Here is a 15,018-nt window from a genome sequence, read left to right as displayed (position 1 = left end):
GGAAGTGACAGCCTAAGGTCACAAAGATAATTAGAGACATGGCTGGGATGAGAACCCAGGCTCCTTGACTGTTTTTTCTCTGGCCTATCTTGATTCGAGTAGATGGGAACTACCGGCTTCAGCTGAAGATTTTTAAACCTGATCTTTTTTTAATGCACAAAGGAGAAGAGGAAGAAGCTAATGCATTGTAGGTACTCAATAACTGGGTTTGATGGCTTTTGGTGTTATATAATAATCTTACTTTATGCAGCTTAAGAAGATTAAGTCCAATTAACCTTGAATTTGTGTCATTCTTTATTCTCTCCAATGAAGTGCTTAGAGGTCTGAATCTCACCCCACTGTCCCATTGCAAATCTGAGTGTGGATATGAGGTTATAATATGACGCTCATTGGTTTGAAGAAAAAGCTTTCTGAGGAAGGCTCACAGATTCACTTTGGTTTACGCTTCTGGAGGTTTGTGGAAATCCTCTTTGAAGAACAGATGCTGTCAACACTTGAGGTTATACAGGCTGTCCAGTGAGTTGGGACATAGCACAGACACTTCCTAAATCTATTTCAAATACATGATTACAACAGACATGAAATGATGCTAATTGCCTATTAGCCACTTGGGCCTAACATTTCTGAATTTGCTTATCATTGTGTTAATAAATCATATTTTTGATCAAAATCTTCCAATGCATTCAATGTTCTTCCAAACACCATCCTGATGAATCACACCGTTGTCATCCTGCAACTTTTATAAATTCATGTTCTGCAGGGCAAGTTCCATCTTCCATGGAATCCCCAGTGTAGGATAAGAAGACTCCAATGGGGCTTTTTTCTTCAGACCTTCACAGACCAGGGTTTACAATTTTCTGGTACATCAGTGACACACTAGGAAGGAACAACAGAGAACTTACTGCAGGGTCTTCACATAGCTCAGGACACCAGTGCCAACCACCATTCCAAGACCAGACACCACTCTGCAGTCCCAGCTGTTGGGAGTGCCCCCAGGGCAGGACCCCTTAATTTCCTAGTCATTCGTTTATTTTTATTAAGCACGTTCCATGTGGTAAGCACTGTGGCAGGCTCTGGAGATCCAGGGATGACCAAATAGAAAAGTGGTCCTTTGTCATGTGACACAGTCCTTCAAAAGCACACTTGGCTCATGGATCAGCTGCTCATGCAAATCCATTGCAGGGATTTAAAATCACCTGGGTGTTGTAGCATCACAAAGGGGCTTGAGTTAGAAACTTTGCTTTAGGTCTAGGGCCTCAGAGGAGGGGCTTATCAAATCATTGAGTTCTGCATCAGATTATTTACAAGGAGCTAACTTTGCAACCTGTGTGCGCTTACTGGGAGCCATGCAGCACCTCTGCCATCTGAGAATGGGGTTTGGGTAACTGTCAGCACTGGGGCCACGGTGGGAAGGTTCTGGGCTATGGGAAGGTTGCTGCACAGGTGTGGGCATCTCACTGCCTGGGAGCCCTGCACATGGGCTGTGTGGTCCTCACCCTGAAGCTAAATCTACTGGAAAACCTAAAGGGCAGCCTGCCTGGGGACCCATCTGCCTTCCTCACCCTCAGTACGGATGGCGGATTTGCCTGTCCCCAGGGCTTCTCCTGTACCCTTCCCATCCCCGGAACTCTGGGTTCATGAGTACCCACTTCATCTTGAAACCCCAAAGGCCTATCAAGTTTCCTATCAAACATCCAAGAGGAAATCCAACTTGGGTATCAGGAAGAATCCAGTTCTGCTAACTCAACAGAGGCTGCAAAGTCAACTGGAGAGTCCTGTGTATGCAGGGCCCACTTCAGCCCAACTCAGAGACTGGGCTGCTTCATCCAACAGTGGATGAAACTGTCCTGGCACAGTCTCCTTTTGCCAGGCATTGTCTCCACAAGTATCACATAGGGGCTCCCCCAAAATGATTCCAGTGACCGTGGAGTTCACTGCTACACACGCCTCCAAGGTAGTGACCGATCACCACGTGGTGCAATCATCTGGCTTCCTAAAAGGCTGCAAATTCTTCAAGGGCACTTATGTGTCCCCAGTACCAGCATGGCACAAGGTAATCACAGAACATATGTGGTCCATCTCATTCATTCATTAATTCTTCTTTTTCTCTGCATTTCCTTAGTACCTCACACAGTGTGTTTAACAAAGAAGGGTCTCAAAAATGCCAGTGATGGACACAAAAGATTAGGCTCTTCTGGAGTTTTATCCATCACCTTCATCTTTATGGAAAATAATGAAATCTGTGGGTGATAAATGTGCATCAGACAGCCCTCCTTCCTCTCAGGAGGCCTAGCTGCAAGCTGCAGCTTTAAGGGGTTTCTTGTTATTTTCCTGCAGGTTGGAGGAGGTACCTCAACTGCATAGCAGAGGGCGGGCGTGGACCCAAGGCTTCCCAGTTGAGAGAGAGCCTACTGTCTCACCCCTCTCTCTGCAACAGAACCTTCCCCGGCCTATGCCCCGCCTCCCCAGACTGAGGGGGATCATACCAGGGTGGTGAACTTGTCCACGCAGGCATTACGGATCTTCTCCGGGGTGGCGGGGCTGTCTAGCCGGAAAAGCTCCTTCGTATTATTATCTGTGTGCTGAGCCCGAGCTGCGTGGATGGCATCCTTGATGGCGAAGAAGATGGAGGCGCCCAGAAAGAGGGGCGGCTCCCCAACAGCCTGAGTGGACAGAGCAGAGTGTAGGCGGGGAGTCAGGGGAGGGCCCAGCTTCCACCCCTGCAGGGCTGGGGATGCTGGGGAGCCCAGCCAGCACTAGTGGCTACATCGAGCAAGACAGGAGGAACGGTCAAAATTAATCAGAGGCTGAGAACAGTCAGTGCAGTAAATGACTCAACCTTGTGGGTATATTTCTTTTAACTCTTACTATGTGATTTTCTCCGATGACACCGTGCAAATACGATGGACCATTGAAAGTTATAGTAAGTAACTATATTTTACAGACAAAAAACAAATCTGACCCTTTCCTCACAGCAATAAGCCTAGGGGAATAATCCACCTGCAGCTCTGTCACCAACACTTACAGGCATCATAATTATTCTTACAATTTGCTGAAACAGAGGCATCATGACAAATAGGAATTAAACTATTTTCTAGCAGAGGTTGTTTTATCCCCCGAAGCATAGGTCACAGACTGCCTGTATCAGAATCACTAGGGACACTTGCTAAAAACGCAGGTTCCAGGGCTGTACCGCAGACCCACCGAATCCAGATTTCTAAGGGTGAGCCCAGTGGAGCTGCATTTTTATCATGAGCTCCAACGCCCAGTGATCTGATGTGCAGTGAAGTGTAGGAGCCAATGGCAAGGATCACAAAGTATCCCAGGCCCTCCCACAGTAAAGTAAACCGTGAGATGAGCAAAGGCCTGTGTCTCATTGGTTACAAGTAATTATCTGTATCCTTCCTAGACCAACAACTATCAATCAGCTTGATTGATTTTCAACCATTTTTTCATACTTATTCAGAGCACGGAGGAAATAAAGGATGGTTTTAACCATCCAGGAGTGCTGATCAAGACATAAGGTCTAGTGGTGGACACTGAAGGAGGTGAAAGTGTGTGCACAGAGGCGCTGCCCCACGTGCAGTGAATAGGCTGATTCTCATGAGACGACATGGGTGCTGGACCTGTGAGATCATCTCTAAGATCAAGCATTGGGGATGCACACCTGAGACGGGGGTGTAGGTCAGGATTCCACCTACAGGACTGAACTAAGGAATCCCTCTGAGTGTACCCACAAGAGCTGGCTTGGACCACACAGAGGTGGTGTCATCCTTGACCCAGTTCCCTATGTTCCCAGGCAGGACTGCCCACCCCTCCATCACCCTCACCAAGACTCGTGTCAGGTTCTCCTCTCTCTTCCACACGAGCCCCCCACAGACCCACATGGCGGGTGGATGGAGCCCCTCATCACTACCCGTGGTTTCCCACAGTGTAGACTGGAAGGTAGCACAGACCCAGGGCAACAGTACCTTGGATGCATAGATGGCCTTCTTGTTGGGACAGTCACGGAGCAGGGACACTCTGAACTCAGTGGGGATACTGCCAAATGCAGGGATCTTGTAGGTGCTGGGGCCACGGGTATGCAGGCTCCCCTCAGGGGAGTAGTGTAGCTCCTCCAGGGTGAAGAGGCCCAGGCCCTGGACAAATGCCCCTTCCACCTGCAGGGCAGACAGAGACCGTGGCTACCCTGCCTTCCTGCCCCCGTCACCCAAAGACAGGTGTTGCTTCCCACAGCGGGCACCAAGCCCCACCTGCAGTGGAGCCTGGAAAGAAGCTGAAAACAGCCCCCCACTGCTTCCCTGGCTCCCGCCCCAGCCCAGGATAACTGATCTGGGCCTTTGCCAGGCATCTGTGTAGGCAGACCAAAGGCACTGATGTTGAAATCAGTTTCAGAACTTGTCGGCCATTCCAGGAGGGACACGCAAGCTGTAGGCGTAATTTCCCATTAGAACCTGCCGCAGGGCAGATGGAGATGCTCCTTCCACGTTGCCAGGGGAGAAATGGCGACCCCGGGCTGAGAAGCAAGCTCGTGGGCTGATGGTGGCTGAGTGTGCCACAGGGGCCCATGCCCCTCCTCTGTGCTGAGTGGGACCATGCGCTTTGGGGCAGCCCCACAAGAGAGGAGGACTTTCCTGGCCAGTAGAATTGAGGCTTTTTGAACTCCCAGCCCTGCCTGCCCTCTGGGAGAAGAGCGCCTCTGCTGTAGCTTACAGATCTCTTAAAGGGCACTGCCATGCTCTGCTGGCCCACACGTCTGCTCTCCCAGCCTCACTGCTCAGAATCGTGATATGTGGCACCATCGTAGCTAAACAAGTGTGTCTGGGGGAGACCAGGTGCTGAGCATCTGTGTCTGCTGTGCTGAGCTCTACGCCTGCCTGTAGCAGGGGTTCCTCACCACAGTTGTTCAGGGAGTTAATAAACAGATTTATGACTAAGTTTCTCTATACTCAGTAACTGTCCAGTTTTGAGAAACAATGCACATTTTCTGCCGGATGTTCAATACCTCAGTTCTCGATTCCTCCCTCTGTCTTTTTCTGCTCTGCTGCTCTGCTTAATACTCTCATATTTTCCAAAAGTGGTTTTCTTCCAGCCACCCCTTTATTCCTCTTGCTGGAACCCATGTCTTTTGCTCCCCGCGCTTGGTAGCATTTACTTCCTAGGGTACAACAGCTGTCCTCGGTGGAAGAGGAATGAGGAGGGAGAAGATGTCTCTGACCTGAGACCCCACGACCTGCACATTGATCCCAAACTCAATCTCCACTCCCCCATGCTCCCGCTCAGACTATGCATGTGTGCGCGTGTGTGTGCATGTATGCGTGTGTTTGATTGTGTGCACACCCAGTGTTCCCACCACCCCATCATCTTGTTTTCTGACATATGAGTGCCCTTTCCAAGTTTAACCACGTGGATTTGTCTTCCGCCCCGAGAGTTGGGTGGGCTCTCATCTACCTAAATCCCACTCAGGGAGACTCACTTGTTACCGTGCTCAGACCTGCTTAAAAATGACAGTGGGCAAGATGCTGTGGCTGGGGACCCTAGGAGGTGGTGGGGCACATCAGTGGCCAAGTCTGTCACCACTCTGACGTCCCAGGAGTCCTACCTGTCCAATGTCGATGGCAGGGTTCAGACTGGAGCCAACATCCATGACGATGTCTGTGTGGAGGTTCTAGTGCAGAGAGCAAAATAAAAGCAGTTTGAAAAGAAAGGGATGTGTAGAATGATAGAGGGGTCTTGGTGACCCTAGGTTATTAAGTGCCAACCTGAGTAGTACTTTCACAAGCAGAGCACTCTGGGCACAGTCAGGCAAGAGTCTGAGTAGGAAGGGCAGGTCCCCAGGTTCCTGAGGCTTTGAACCTGTCTGTCTTTTGAACCTGTCTAGGTCGATCATGTAAGGAAGGGGTTCACAAATTACATTCCACGGGCTGAACCCAGCCTGTCCCCTGTTTTTCTACGGCCTGTGAGCTAAAAATGGTTTTCGCATTTTTAAATGAGTGACAAAAATAAAAAGAATCTGTTGTGACACATGAGAACTATACGAAATTCACATTCAGTGTGCATAAATTACATTTCATGGGAACACACCCACGAGCATCTGTGTACACACGTTCACGTCTGTTTTCACACTACGAGACAGAGTGAAATCATTGAGGCAGAGTCTCTGTGGCCCAGGAAACCTAAAATATTTACTCTCTGGTCCTTTATAGGAAGTTTGCCAAGGCACGATTTAACACATTATTTTCCCAACCAGAAGGTTCACTCCTATCAGCTCTTTGTACTGCAATTTCAGGCGTCTCTCTCCCTTTAGTACTAACGTTCTGCAAAGTCCTTACCTTATGGTCCCCTGTTAAGCAGTCAATCTCCACTCCAGAGCAAGCCACCCCACAGGTGAAGTAGTGGAAAGCATTCCCTGAGTTTGTCTCAAAGCTGTAGCCAAGGTTGGGTGTCCTGGGGTAGAAGAGAGAAAAGACTGCACATGTATTAAGAGGAACATGCCCCCCACTCGTACACACAGAGGTAGCTTGTCCCCTAAAATCTTGAGACGCTAAAGGTTTTATTTTTTTATTCAGCTGTTCTTCAAAAAAGTCCATGAGTTTTGAACATTTTGAACCTGTTCATGAAACCCAGGCACTCCGGAGCATTTTGTCCCCTGTCTCTGCTCTATTTTGCCAAGGGTCTTTATATGAATCATTCTGTAGCACTGAGCAGTGGAGGGTCCCAGCATGCTGGCCTCTACATGGTAGAAACGGAGGGGACAGACCTGCCTGAGCTCACGAAGGACACGTAAGCTACACTCCAAATGATCTACCGAATAGGGATTCAAGATCTCAGAACCAAAGGTTCTTTCTGGGCCGGCTTGTGAGCTTTTCATATAAGTTCACCTGCTCACGGGGCTGCTCACCTTTCTCGAGGTGAAAGGTAATAAGATCAGTACCTCGTGCCAACTTGGGTGCCTCTTAACGCAGCCACCTTGCCTGGTATTACTCCTCATCTACTGATCCCTTCTAAGTTTCAACAAATGATTTGAGCAAAGGGTTGCTAATAAAAGCAGATGCTCTTTTATAAATATTTTTCTTTTTCAATCCTGAGTATCTCATAAGATTCCAATTTTGCATGAGTCAACATATACGAATGTGTGTGTGTGTTCTCTGCTTATAACAATCTGTATCTGTGCTATTCTATTCACTCCACAGAAATAACGATGTGAGCTGATGTGATCAGAGTCTGCATGAAAACAAAACCAATACAGGGCTGAGGGAAAAGCCTTCTCCCAGGAGACCATCACCTTCTTTGACCTCTGAACTCACCATCTTCATCTGGGTGTTCCCTGATATAACCCCAGTTTTATCAACTCTAAAAATGAAATAGGAACTTATGAGAAAACTTGTATTAGTTTGTGTTTGTGTAGGTCAAATATTACATAACCCAAGGAACACTGGCAAAACATTACTTTGCCCTAGAAGTATATATATATATATATATATATATACATTTATATTACATATATTTTATATACATTCATAAATTCACACAAGACCTTTTAAAGCAAACATTGAACTATTTTCCAAATCCACTGATCTCTGAAAGAAAAGGCACTAGTTAAATTTCCCAGGGAAAGCTAAAACATTATGGCTGACAGTAAATACGATCATATCTTTTTACAGCTTCTAAATCAGATGGACAGGGTCTCTGCTACTGAATTTTAAAGTTGCAGAAGATACGTGCTCTTTTCTAAAACTCACTTTAAGTCCACTGAATTCTGCATTTTGTAACAGGACTATGTGCTCTAAATCCTCCTCTCACTCTTTTGAAGGAAAGCCTCCTTAAAGAAATCTGACGCGTAGCACAAAGTAACACACACGGGTAACTCGGAACACCAGACGCCTCTGGTTCTTGCAGGAGAACGCTGAGGGGCGAATGGCTGGTAATTGACCCACTATGTCAATAAATGAGGAGACAGGTTCAGAGAGAACCAGTGATCCCCCCAAGTGGAATAGTATACTTTAAGACCAGAACTAGAACAGAGGTCTTCCGATATAACAGCTCGTGCTTCTGGCGCATAGTTGGGTAAGCCCACGTATTTTAGAGCATCTTTAAATTGAAGCTAGTGGGAGTCCGTTGAAGAGACAAACATTTTGGTGGAACTGCTCTCTCCTGACCATAGGCTGACAGAGTTCAGTGCTGGAGGGCTCTGCAGAGGTTAAGATGACAACACATTGTAAGATGGGCGAGATCAGCCCCTTACTTACCTGTAAAACCCGGTAGCAGACAAGCTCACTGTACCCCGGTAGGCAGCCATGACCTGAGCAGAGGAAATGGCCGTCAGGAAGGGGGAACCATGGTTTCCAGAAACGTGGGCCCAGCACTAAGCTTTCAGGAGCTCGTCTTCCTCATCTGGAAGCTGATCAACTCTTTTTCCTAGTGATTCTCACTTGCATACCTTACCTCCCCTTCTCACCATACCCCCTGCACTAGGTCCTCGTCATCTGAAGCCTGGAGCGCTGCAGTAGCCTCTTAACTCGTCTTCCTGCCTCAAGTCGCCTCCTCGCCCTGCCGGGTAGCCCAGCCAAGTCAGAGGGGTCATCTTAACACACCACACTAGCCATGACACTCCCCTGCTCTAGAGCTTTCCATGTCTCCCCATTGCCTACAGAGCAATAGACCAAATGCCTGACATTCAGGACCCCAGTCTTCTCTCTGGCTTTATGTAACACACACATCATTGCTACTCCAGCCAAAATCAAGTGTTAAGTCTCTCCCAATCCTTCATGTCCCCACACGTCTGCACCTTTGTTTACATGGGTCCTCTGCTATATCTGTCCAAATCCTTTTCTTCCCTCAGCAACCAGCGCAAGCTTGCCTCTTCATCCACTTCTCCTGTGATTACTCCCTAATCTGGGCATTACAACAGCAGCTCTGTACACTGCTCATTGGATACTTAACATGTTAGCCTTGTGTTTCCACTTACACTGTCCTGTTAATAAAGCTATCCATCTCTCCATCCATTCTATCTCTTTAACTACATAATAAATTTTCCTTTCCTTCCTTCCTTCCTTCCTTCCCTCCTTCCTTCTTTTTCCTTCCTTCCCTCCCTCCCTCCCTGCCTCCTTCCTTCCTTCCTTCCTTCCCTCCCTCCTTCCTTCCTTCCTTCCCTCCCTCCCTCCTTCCTTCCTTCCCTCCTTCCTTCCTTCCTTCCCTCCTTCCTTCCTTCCTTCCGTCCCTCCCTCCCTCCTTCCTTCCCTCCCTGCCTCCTTCCTTCCTTCCTTCCCTCCCTCCCTCCTTCCTTCCTTCCTTCCCTCCCTCCCTCCTTCCTTCCTTCCTTCCCTCCCTCCCTCCTTCCTTCCTTCCTTCCCTCCCTCCCTCCTTCCTTCCTTCCCTCCCTCCCTCCTTCCTTCCTTCCCTCCCTCCCTCCTTCCTTCCTTTCTTCCTTTCCTTCGTTCCTTCGTTCCTTCCCTCCTCTCTCTCTCTCTCTTTCAATATCCACAGCTCTAAGATTTAATCTCTTACTGATATAGTCTGCATCATGATCATTGTCAATTACCAAGCACTTTACTATATACCAAATGCTATTGAGTCCTTTACAGATACCGTCTTACTTAATATCCAGTGCAATCCTATAAGATCAGCACTTATGAAGATTATTATCTTCATTTTACAGATGAGAAAACTAAGGTTTAGAGAAAAAATTTCTCTAGGATCCTTACTATATGTGCATGATATCAAATATATACATAGATCATAGTGGTGGCAGTGATGGCTTGTTTTTCAGTACAGTACAAACACTAAAGAGCTTTGATGTCTGTCATCTCCTGATCACACCCTTCTGATAATGGCCTTTTGGGGGTTATCTGCTTATAAGGAACACTGGACTACATGGCCGATAGTTGAGGACAAAGCCCAGGTCAACGGACTGGAAAGGCATTATTAAAAACAACTACGTTGCCTTACAAATCCATACTAAAATTCAAACTACCAAGATCAACCCACATTCATGTGGTGTCTATGAATGTGGGCAGAGGAGTGCAGGTTGTATGAGGCACAGTAAGGTGAGTGAGTCAGAGAGCAATAGCTTATTTTCTTTGACTCTATTGAGGGAGACTTGTACTATCTGCGCTGGTTCACGTGTGGTCACGTTTTATGTGTTACTGTTATATCCAGTCCTTTCATTCCAACATTAGGGGAAGGTGAGGCAGGGCCACCATTGCTATCTCTGCTCATGGGAGGAGCTGGGGTCTCTCACCTGAGAGACACTTCCTTGCAGCCTCCCTCTGAGGGCTTCTGATGTGCAGGCTTCTGAACCAGAAATCAGAGAACTGGGCTCATTCTTATCATGAGTGCTTGTTGTGTCACTCTTAAAATCACAGAGACGATATAAACTCGTGGGCAGTATCTTTTTCCCTGCCCCCTCACAGATAGAGTCTCCGGACCCCAGAGCTGGGCAAGGGGAGAGGCTCCTGGGGCAGCCCTCCAAGAGATGGAGGTTTGGAGAAAACGAGGCTCATCAAGACTGCAGACAAGTGGGGCAAGGGACCAGCCCCAAGGGACCAAGACTTCTCAGTGAGGCGGAGGTAGCACTCACCCCGTCTTCTGAGGCTCAGGGTAGCCGAACCCCTAGTTCCCACAGGGCTGTCAAGATTCTGGATCAAAAATTCTCCTCAAGTGACTTCCCTCAACTATGAACATTGTAGAGAGGGGCCCAGTATGGCTGAGCATTTACTTGTCCTGTGAAAGTATACAGAGCACCTCAACTTCTCTTTGCCTGTGTGACTAGATCCCGACCTCTTATTCCTGCCCAGGGTAGGGGACAAAGCCCTGCTCTTAACTTCACTTTAATTTGCAAAAGCGACTTGAATCAGCTCAGACTTACCCAGTCTTCCCAGGAGCCACTGGGATTCTTTCTCTTGAAGGGTTCCAGCCTTTGCAGGATGGTCTGGCAGGCTTCCTGAAGAACACATGCCCCACATGGCAGACACATCAGTCCTCTGCATTCCCAGACCCAAACAAAACCCCGAGGACCTGCAAGCGATGCTGTGCCCAGAGTGCCTCTGAGACAGCCTTGCCACCCTCTTGGGAATGTCTGAGTCTCAGGGTAGAAGCCGTTGGCTCTTGCTTGGAGAGCACTTCCTGACCCAGTCCTGAGGCTGACAGAGGGGGAGATGTTGAGGGATCCCTAAGGAGGTGCCTTCTCCCGTCAAACGCCTTTGTTTGATGACATCAGACAAAGCACGTGGTCTGACCTGGCTGACCCCACAATCGAATTTCAATTTCGCTCCATTGTCTTGTGTCCTCCCAGAATCCCCTGCTTTCCCTCCAGCTGCCCTTGCCCTCCCACGTTCATCCTTCCAGGCCTTGATGGAAGTGGTTGTGGTTCCTGAGCCCCTCTTTTAGCTTGGTGTCCCCTGGAGAAGAGAGCCAGAGGCATGGCCACAGCCACGAGCCTGCAAGGAGCCGCCATTCCAGCCCCCAGCCCGGGGACTCTCCACGCCCCCCGCCTTGGGCTGGCCCCCAGCACGGTGGCCCCGGGGCTCCTTACGTAGACGGCCTGTCCGTAGATGTCGGTGCTGACAGAGGCAGCCGTGGGAGAGGTGTTAGGCACAGTGTTAGTACTTGTTTCGCTGATATAGATCTTAGAGGTGGGGATCTTCAGGGCTCTGCTGGCCACCTGCGAACAGAGAGGACGTCACCCCCTAGGGAAGGGCTTGGCTACCTTCTCCCCAAGATGGGATTCAGATTCACTGTTACAGAAAAGAAAATCATCTCGTAAACCATAATTCTACTGAGACTCGGATGTTCTCACGTCTGTCTGAATCTGAAGCAGCACTTTATGGAGTGGTTTGGTTGGATTAAGAAAAGTCATAAATGTAATGGTGAGGAACAATGCCTTTTTAAACTAACCCCGGCTTTTAAAAAAATCCAGTTTGGCCAGTACCCACAAGCCAAGCAGGTATGCCAACTCTAATTCAGCGCCCCTGGGAGGAGTCCCGTGTGCGTGAGGGTAGCCAGCTACCTTAATACACATAACACACACCTTACACACAGTCACAGAGCCCTAGAGTGCTGGTGATGGAAGTGGCCTGAATCATCACCTGGCCAAACCCTTTGCACAGATGGGGAAACTGAGGCCAAGAGGAGGAGCAGACTTGCCCAGGGTCACATGTAGATGAGCAGCAGGGCTAGGGCCAGAACCTAGGCCTGCCTCTGCTTCTGGTATGTGGCACTGCTCTCTTTTTCACAGCATCTTCCCTCACGCAGACACCACAGTGCTGGGGCGGATGCCCATGGTCTCCAGACTGCTCACCTGGACCATCTTGGTGTGAAGGCCTTGGCCCATCTCTGTGCCCCCATGGCTCACCAGCACAGAGCCATCTGTGTACACATGGATCAGGGCTCCCGCCTAAGGGAAGAGAATGATACCAAACAGAAAATTCAGCAAATCCTAACTCAGTTTAAGGCCTGGGACCAAAAGTACTGGAGCCCAGGAAAAAGAAAACCAGCAGTAGAAATTTGGATAGAAACCTCAGACAGAAAAATCAAAGCAGTATAAATCTCATGATCTAATTATATAGTCTTTCAGTAGTTTGCAAAACTACTTTATTTTTTCATATCTCTCTGTCACCTATCCTAAGAGGGAGGGAGGTCTTTGTCCTGATTCTCCTGACGAGGAAATGGGATCAGAAAGGCAGAACAGATGTCCACAGTCCTATAGGCAGGAAGATAAGAACTAGACATTGACCCCAGATCAAATAAGTACGTGCAAGTTCAACTTTCATTTAAATAGCAAGGAGTTCATCTGTTCAGCTCTGTTCCCGTGACAATGGGCTTTCCCTTGCAACACTGCAAGCAGAGGGGGAAATGGGGCCCCAGTGCAGTGGAGATGGACAAAATTATATAAAGCAATTACCTGATTCAGAAAAGGAACTGTGAAGCTTATTCCAAATTTGGTAGGAATTATGCACAATCCTCTCTTTTTCCAACAATTCTCCCTGGAGGGAAGAAAAAAAAAAACATTCTCATAGCAACTTCTCCAGTATATTCACGTCAGGTTGAACATATTTTATGTCAGTATCTTTGTAAAACTGGAACAAAGCATCCTTGGAATTGCCCAGTTAGTCTCTGTCATAACTGAGTTGTGCTTCAATTGTGTAGACAAAATGAGAACAGCAGAAATTTGGGTTCTAGATCCCCCAGTGGAGCTGAAACAGGGCCCGCCCTTGAAAGCCCTGAGTGGGATTCAGATTGGGTCAGAGTGCTCTGGTGATCCTGGACTCTACTCGCCCCAGGGAGGAACTGTGGCTCGCTGATGATAATGATAATACTTTCTTTGTGCTGTATATTTGGTTATCCAAGTAACTCTGTCAGAAAGACAGAGCCAGCACAATTATCCCCACTCTACAGATGATGAAGCTGAGACCCAAGACGATGGAGTGACTGCCAAGGTCACATTTATAGCTTAGTGTCAGAGGTAGGCACATAACGTGGTGTTTTTAGTCCCAGGCCGGCGTCCTCTAGAACATCGTCTGCCCAGAAGGCAGACAAACGTATAAAGACGGACCACACTGATGTGCTATGACGCTGAGCGCTGTGAGCCCTGAGCCCCAGGGCTGAAGACCATTTCAGGATCTTAAAGAGATGGCTGTGAATGAGTTAGCAAACACAGCAGCCTCCTAAGTTACCTATTAAGTTATTATTCTTATTTTGAGTTCAGCAAGAAGGCTACAGAATCTGAAACCCAGAGAGCCCCAGAACGTCAGGCTCTTCCCCTCCTGGCGCTTACTTGTTGAACTTGTCAACCTCACTCCTCCGGGCGTGATACTGAGAGCTCTTCAGGCATTCATCCCAGCACCTGGGCAAGTTGAAACCCTCAAGCCTCTGGTTGAAGTGTGTCAGGTCCCCTTCTCTGTACAGATTCTTCCTCCGTACCTTCCCAAGGAGAGAGACACTGAGGCCAGGTCGGTGGCAAGAGACCAGGGGGGCATAACTAGAAGTTGAGCTTCCCGCCCCTCACCAGCGCCTGCCCATCCTCTACCCCCACGGGAGATGTCCAAGATACAAAGCAGGTTAACCCCTCTGACTTGTGCCCCCAGATTCCCCGCTTACTTCCTCTGCAGGCAGCCCACAGGTCACTGCGACGTCACTCATCCAGTGCTCGGCAATGAACAATGCCTGGGGCCCCCCAAAGCCCCGGAAGGCCGTGTTGGAGGGCAGGTTGGTCTTGCACAGCCGCCCAGTGCCCCGGACATTGGGGATTTTATAGCTGTTGTCCATGTGGAGTAGAGCTCGTTCCATTATCTGAAGCAGAAGAAACCAAAATGGGAGAGAACGATGCATGGATTTCATTGGCTCCTCCGAAAAGGAATTTCAAGGGCTGTGAGCATCCCCACCTCTGCCAGCCCCACAGTCAACTGTTCTTCCTCAGGCCGAAATTATTTCTTTCCTGGGGTATTGCAAACCTCCTTAGTGCACTCCTGGCCTTCTGTGTCTCCTTCTAATTTATGCCTCATTCTGAAATATAAGGTCATAGCAGGTCAAGCACTTGCTTCAAAGTGGCACTTACTATCTCCAGAGTAAAGTCTGTATATCTTTAAGCATGGAATTCAAGACACTTACTGACCTTTCCCCAATACACTTTTTTTTTTAATAAATAAATTTATTTATTTATTTTGGCTACGTTGGGTCTTCATTGCTGCCCACGGGCTTCCTCTAGTTGCGGCGAGTGGGGGCTACTCTTCATTGTGGTGCATGGGCTTCTCATTGCGGGGGCTTCTCTTGTTGCAGAGCATGGGCTCTAGGCACGTGGGCTTCAGTAGTTGTGGCAAGCAGGCTCAGTAGTTGTGGTGCACGGGTTTAGCTGCTCCCCAGCATGTGGGATTTTCCCAGACCAGGGCTTGAACCCACATCCCCTGCATTGGCAGGCGGATTCTTAACCACTGCGCCACCAGGGAAGTCCCCCCAATATACTTTTGATCCTCTTTTCTGACTGCATGTTACTCTCACCCGTAAGGCCCCTCCCCACCATAT

The 15,018-nt window shown here is 48.5% G+C and overlaps 1 protein-coding gene across 2 annotated transcripts in view; it reads right to left on the bottom strand.

Annotated features, from left to right (window-relative positions):
• Positions 1-276: 276 nt before the first annotated feature.
• XDH (xanthine dehydrogenase) overlaps positions 277-15,018 on the bottom strand; it is a 59,668-nt gene continuing 44,926 nt past the window's right edge. For both annotated transcript variants that reach the window (XM_065890611.1, XM_065890612.1), the window contains exons 25-36: positions 14,098-14,289; positions 13,775-13,920; positions 12,902-12,983; positions 12,299-12,394; positions 11,534-11,662; positions 10,868-10,942; positions 8,250-8,302; positions 6,333-6,447; positions 5,603-5,668; positions 3,972-4,160; positions 2,487-2,663; positions 277-876 (exon numbers count right to left, since the gene is read on the bottom strand). In XM_065890611.1, the coding sequence (XP_065746683.1) occupies positions 826-876; positions 2,487-2,663; positions 3,972-4,160; positions 5,603-5,668; positions 6,333-6,447; positions 8,250-8,302; positions 10,868-10,942; positions 11,534-11,662; positions 12,299-12,394; positions 12,902-12,983; positions 13,775-13,920; positions 14,098-14,289 (1,371 nt within the window). In that variant the 3' untranslated portion in view covers positions 277-825. The remainder of the gene's footprint in view (positions 877-2,486; positions 2,664-3,971; positions 4,161-5,602; positions 5,669-6,332; positions 6,448-8,249; positions 8,303-10,867; positions 10,943-11,533; positions 11,663-12,298; positions 12,395-12,901; positions 12,984-13,774; positions 13,921-14,097; positions 14,290-15,018) is intronic.

Source organism: Phocoena phocoena, chromosome 14 (genome assembly GCF_963924675.1).
Source record: "Phocoena phocoena chromosome 14, mPhoPho1.1, whole genome shotgun sequence".
NCBI lineage: Eukaryota > Metazoa > Chordata > Mammalia > Artiodactyla > Phocoenidae > Phocoena > Phocoena phocoena.
The sequence above is the reverse complement of the archived record's forward strand: the minus strand, read 5'-3'. Positions and strand labels throughout refer to the sequence as shown.